The sequence below is a fragment of the Paramormyrops kingsleyae genome, chromosome 7 (genome assembly GCF_048594095.1).
Source record: "Paramormyrops kingsleyae isolate MSU_618 chromosome 7, PKINGS_0.4, whole genome shotgun sequence".
Classification (NCBI taxonomy): domain Eukaryota; kingdom Metazoa; phylum Chordata; class Actinopteri; order Osteoglossiformes; family Mormyridae; genus Paramormyrops; species Paramormyrops kingsleyae.
In genome coordinates, this window is record NC_132803.1 from 16,544,621 (window position 1) to 16,551,207 (window position 6,587).

General features: G+C 38.1%; 1 protein-coding gene across 1 annotated transcript; it reads right to left on the reverse strand.

The window, feature by feature from the left end:
- Window positions 1-138: 138 nt before the first annotated feature.
- Window positions 139-6,317, reverse strand: ptger4b (prostaglandin E receptor 4 (subtype EP4) b). Its single transcript, XM_023823067.2, has 2 exons — window positions 5,538-6,317; window positions 139-1,772 (listed from the first exon to the last, which is right to left on the reverse strand). Exons 1-2 carry the CDS (start codon window positions 6,315-6,317, stop codon window positions 1,419-1,421), a joined length of 1,134 nt encoding a protein of 377 aa, XP_023678835.1. The 3' UTR covers window positions 139-1,418.
- Between the last annotated feature and the right edge of the window lie 270 nt (window positions 6,318-6,587).

A 6,587-nucleotide genomic window follows, 5' to 3' on the forward strand; every position in this document is an offset into this window, starting at 1 on the left:
TTCTGATGACAGGCAGAGAGATTTAACCCACTGAGCCAAACACGTTTCTGAATTGCTTACTTTCAACACTTAGTTTTACAGAGGTACAAACCCAAAATCTACTCTGCACTGAAGCACAAAGCTTACAAAAAGTCAGCATTTCTTTCAGAACACTAATATTCCTTTAATTAAAAAAAACTTCTGACAAATTTACAATCACTTGTAAATGAAAAAGGAGACAGATTTATAATTATTGTGTACAGCTATATAGCCGTTAACATATAAATGCACTTCCATGAAGCGGTAAACTGCAGTAATATAGATCAATTCTGCTACCAGAGTTGCAATTAAACTCATCTTTGTTAAAGCATGAAAAATATCTCATATTCTTTGGGAATATCTAAAATAACTACAAGAGAACTTCAATGGTTGCTTTTCCCAGCAATTTATATTCTAATACATCTTATATGTATCTACAATCAACACAATACAAATCAACATCTGATATTTAAATCTTCTCACAGAGAAGAAAAGTACTTTATATAATAAACAATGATATTTCAGAGTAAATTCACATTATAGCATCATATAAGTACAATACCAAGTTGCTTAGGCCAGTGAGTAGTGAAATTTCAATGCCATGCTTCAGTTCTTCTTATAGGATCCTGCCTCTATGATTCAGTGGTTAACATTTAAAAAGTGCGTATATTATATATAGATTGCTCACTAACATACTTCCTAATGTTCTATTCATAGTTCATTAATTTCAACATAAGAAAAAATGTGACTAGGGAATAGTTTAGCATGAAGGCACCAGAGCACTGTTTCCCAATACGGTCCCGGAGGCCCCACAGTCAGTGGACTGTCTGGCAGGAAGCAGAGACGGAGCAAAAACATGGACCGGCTGTTTGTCCCTGAGGACCGGATTGGGAAACACTGCACTAGAGTGTTGTGGTTTAACTGTTTGGCTTGATTAGAGACATATAACTAAATGTTAATAGGTCTGTTTTATAATACAAAACTTGTTTCAGCCTAAAGCCTCAATTTTCGCACACAAAGAAAATTCAAAATTCAATTCAAAGTTCCGCTTGTGTTGGCTAAATAAGTCCTAACAAATTTTTTGTCAAGCCTGTTTGATCTCCAAATACCAAGGAAGTCCAATGTCATCATCTGCAGCAGCTTCCAGGACCTCATGATTAGCTCAATTCCCCTGAAAGTACACACATGGGACCTATATCCATTTCTCTTGCAAGTTCAGTGCTCTATTTGTGAAAGTCACACTGATTCTTCGGACAAAAAGGAGACTTATTCAGGCTTGTGTGTAGACAGTGGTCATCTGAAGCCTTTAAGGCAGAGTTGTGTTTGCTTGGTGAGTCGGATTCTCCACTGTCCACCAAAGAGGAACATTCTGTGGACCTCGGCTGTCCCATCTGCCAGCTTCAATGGAATCCATTGGTGTTTTCCGGCAGGTAAAGCACTGTCTGGGAGGTGCTTGTAACTTCCCTCAGTTCCCGTGACATGAGGGACGGGGAATCATGGGAGATCACAGAAGAGGACCGTACTCCAGCCATGCAGTGGAAGTCTGCGGTCCTTTGCTGGTGCCGACTCCCAATCCTACAGAACAGGCACTTGATCTTCTCAATTAGCTTAAGTAGCACAGTCTTGCGAAGCAGGATATAAATCAAGGGATCCAGAATTGGGTTGACAGAGGCAATTCGTATGGCCTGAAGGTCAAGGTTGTTGTTATGCACCGTCTCAGATAATGCATAAAATTGATTGACAAATACCCGTACCTGAAAGTGAGAAAGCCAAAAATGATGTCATTAATATTTTAGTTGTAAACTATGGAAAGGAGGTCTGGAGGCCGTCCCATGAAACACGGAGCAAGTATAACCTTGATGGCACGCCCATCCATCACAGGCTGCTACAAGTCATATCTCATGTTTTTTTCCCTTTTCTTCCAAAACCTAAAAGTTTCAGATAAAATGAAAGAAATTCAGCAAAGTGCAAGCTGAATATTTCTATATAATTATAAATGTTATAGCCTCCATTGGAAATATGGTCATGCAGGACAGAAAGAAGAAACTAGCCGAATAAGATCTTGTATGTTGAGATTCCACAATCTGTATGAGGCAAGTCAATAACACTGCAAAGGCACGTGGTTAAATGGCTAAATTACTTAATAGCCTTCAGAAGAGATAATGAAAATCAGATTTCCTGAGCAATACCTCCCAAAAAAATGTAATGTATAATACACTGACTTAGAGAAAAATAGAGAAATGTTTCCCACCCAATGCCAGCCCATTTAAAAATAAGCTAAATTTAATGTAAGACTTCTGTCTGACAAAAGCTTTTGTGTAATTATTATACTCTTTGCTGGAACTGCAGGCTGTGCAAAACTGAACAAAACAAAAAATAGGGGTTAGTACAGAAAAAAGTTAAGAAATAATGAATACTGCTGATTCATTTGCTGGAAAACAGATTATCAACTGAGATTATCAAAAGAAAATATGTGGAAAATGTATAGCGAACAAATAGGAAAGTATTGATTTAATGAAATTATATTCCTTAGAAACAGAGTTGGGTAATTCAGGTTCAGAAAGTAAAAATCCAGACCAAGATTTTATTTCACAGTCACAGAGTACTCAACTGATTGGTTGAAACAAAATCCCAGTCTGGACTTTTACTCTCTGGACCTGAATTACCCAACTCTGGAAACAGTAATAGAAATATGATTTATTGAGAAATGAGGAATTTTAGTACAGTATTAGATTGACAGATTCACCTTATTCTGTTTCGTGCAGATGGATCTGGCAGTTCCAAAGAGATAGTTACATAAAAATTAATTAATAAAAGTTTCAACAGCCAAATTTTAGAAGAGCATGATTAAAAACAGTCTTAAAGTCTGCAGGCCTGTAAGAAGGAGGTGGGACTTTGGAAACTGATTTCATTTAGCAGGTAATAGAAATATTTGGTAACATTTGAGGGGGTACAAGTAACTTAGTAACTCAGTTACTACTCAGGTACAAATCACGAATATAGTAACCGTATTTAGTACATGACCCATTATGATCAATTAATGATGAACAAACATGGGATCAGTACATAACTAACACTTAGTTTCTGGTTAGATAATTAAGTAAGAGTGCACTAATGAAATATTTGTAGTATATACATTATATTATATAATTGTACAACATATTATAATTATACATACATTTATATGATATAATTATAAAACTGTAGTGTGAGAGGTGTTCCTGACTGGTACTGAAGCAGATTAATAATATTCATGGTAAGTTGATAACATGACAGTCGTGGGGCAATCAGCAAGGTTCCCTTGATGTAATCATGTGCACAAATGAGTCATTAGCATTTCAGGGGAAATTTTGTTATTGAGGGGAAAAATAACATGTATATGTCATGCATGCTAAAAAAAACAAAGATAGGAAGCAAATTAACATTTAAATGATTTGCCTTTCTGGTCTTTCAATTTGTAGACTGGATGGCATTCAGTCATACTCCAGAATCTGATTTTATTAACATGCACTAATTACATATTTTTTATTTTTTCACTATTAACCTGCACATGTTGATTTTCATCTACTTCCTATGTTGCATAATCAATACATAATTATCTGGATCTAGCTGACTTCAAAAACTTGCTCTGGGAAAAACTAAGCAAATTATTTGTGTCTCATTAAGACACAGAGATGTGGCAAATTATTTTAAACTAAACTGTTGAATATCCACCAGTCCAGTGGCGGGGCTTCTTTTGATATTTAGACATCAAATTCCAGTGACATCTTTGCTATACTGCAGTGAATAATATTGCTGGCATACTCCAGCCAGTGTTAGAAGATCAACCTTCATGGAACTACATTTTGGTTTGCAATTTCTAACAATGACTCCTGTAAACATTTACTTAACTTGCAGAAGAATTGACAAAGATTATTAAGTTTGTTAGCACATTTAGACATTTACATCAATGCCACATGGATTTGCAAAGGCCAAACAATGTCATGCTGGTTTAGTTTCTCTTCTGTTTTAGAAATATTTCTGTTTACAGATAATATCATGAGAGGTGGAGAAAGTATTATTACTAAGAAAACAACTTGTCATTGCTAATGAATTTATTAGAAAAATGTGTGCTGTTACAGGCCTAACACTTCAAATTTGTTCAAATTTAGTTTGTAAATAAACGGCATCATTATAAGTAGAAACTAATGTTAATTCTGGATAAACCGAATCTCATCGGTGTTCCATGCTAAATGATTAAGACTAATTCTTAAGTTAAAGCAGCTGTGTTTTCGTTTTCACTCATTGTATTCCGTGAAAACAATGTACATTTTTTTCTGATTTAGAAACGACCCATACAGGGATATGTTGGCCTAGTCTAGGCCTATGTATCGCGCTCATGTGCAGCTGGTTTCTATAACGTCTTTTGATCATTTCTATACCTTATTATTACTGTTGTAGGCATTACTTTAGCTAATTCGAAAACGTTCGATCCAAAGTAAAGGATTTCAAAAATTTGTGTGAATCAATATTTTAAAATAAAGACTGAGGATATTCCGTTAAAATATAAAATATGGATACTAAATTGGAATAACTGAACTTAACTATAAGAATCGAATCTAACTTTAAATATCGATTTCACCTTGTCATTTTAATGTTTAGTAGCAGGAGTGGAAGCACACCCAGGCAGGGCCGCCCATAAAAATAGGGGGGAGGGCACAGAGAGGGGGAAAGAAGATTTTCAGGGGCCCAGACACTAGTGGCTAAGGTAATGGAAAGATCGATCAAATGGATCGAAATTTCCTCGGTAGTATCAACCCCGCACCCCTCCCCCGTAAGGGTTGGGCCGGCAGCGAAAGTGATCGAAACTTGGGACTGGGTGGAATCGGATCAAAAGCAGAAGCCAAGGTTGTTACTCTGTAGGTATGAAATGGCAAGGTGTGACTTGCGTTAGTAACTTCTACGTGCGTTAAAAACGTAATACCTACTCAATCGAAAGCAATAAGGAAGATAGATAGATAGACAGACACACAGATAGATAGATCGATAGATAGATCGATAGATCGATAGATAGATAGATAGATCGATAGATAGATAGATAGATAGATAGATAGATAGATAGATAGATAGATAGATAGATAACGGTGAGCCTAGATCCAAGAAGCACATGGAACGAGGCAGGTGACACCCTGGACTAGACGCCGGCTCGTCATACAGAGCACAAAGACATGATTGTTCTTCAAATGGCACTTAAATGGCGTGTCTTCAGAGTATGACAGCAGGATACGCAGTGGAAACTTACGCGATCATGGTAAGAACACGCAAACTGCGGGCACACACAGCCATGGATATTCCAGGCTGAACTCCCACCCATCGAGTCACTATACTGACATGAAAAACTCCCAACAGACACATTTTGTTTCCCACGAATACTTTGGCTCCCAGTGTTAAATACTACATTTCATTACGAGTGCGGTATTTACGACGAAAGTAAAAACACCATTATTCATAGACAAATGCACAACAAAATTTTAACTTACCACCAGAGGTATTGAACAAATAAGTATCACCACGGAAGTTGTTGTAAGTAAGATGACCATTTGTATTTCAGCAGCGGCCCAACGCCGAAAACTGCGTCTTCTTCTGAGTTCATGTATCCTCCTCTGATCCGTCCCAAGCGACGTCCTGCGCACGAACCTCCTGTGCATCACGATCAGTGCCCCGCACACCATTATGTTGCAAATCACCGTGGAAAGGATGAGAAATGAGCTGAAGCCGGCGTACATGTAGGAGAACACCGCGTCCGTACTCACATTACTTCTCCAGTTGATAAAACACCACGTGTTCGGGTACTGCAGTTCCACACGTCCAAGTCCCATACTGGGCAGCGCGCAAAATACTACGTTTGAAGCATAAATGGCAAAAAGAGTCAACCCTGCAAGTTTCTGGTCAATATAATGGTTGTAGAAGTACGCATGGTTAATAGCCATATATCTTTCAATTGACATGGCGCATATAATACTGAGACCCGACAATGAAAAGAAGAGGAGGATGAATCCAGAGTATTGGCACAGGGCTTCTCCACCCGGCATCGATCCTTTCACGTAGGTCGCGATCGTAACCGGGCTGGCGAGCAGAGTCCCCAAGAGGTCGGTGACAGCAAGCCCACACACCAGCGTGTAAAATGTGGTCTCCTTCTGCTCCTTTCTGGATTTGCAAAGAACGACGATCGCGATGATGTTACCCACGACCCCGAAAATGAACATCATAACGGGTATTGTCGCGTTTTCTGTTGATAAGAACATCTCGGTTCTGTTCATCTTTATGTGATATTTTTCCAAATTCGTAACTTTTCCGTAGTACTATTAAGTTATTTTCAGAGTTACGTTGTAATTGTCATACCATGACTGTCGCATGTAGCCGACACCATTTCTTCATATTCTTGGTTAAGAAAAGTCTGTGAATACTATCGTTTTTCATGAAATTGTCTCCAATGTGTAAATCAGTGAGGAGAGAAAGCCCCCAGTCCGAAGTTTCATATCAGTGCTGGCATTTCGGTAGTCCTCCCGTCCTGTGTTGCGATGCGAAAC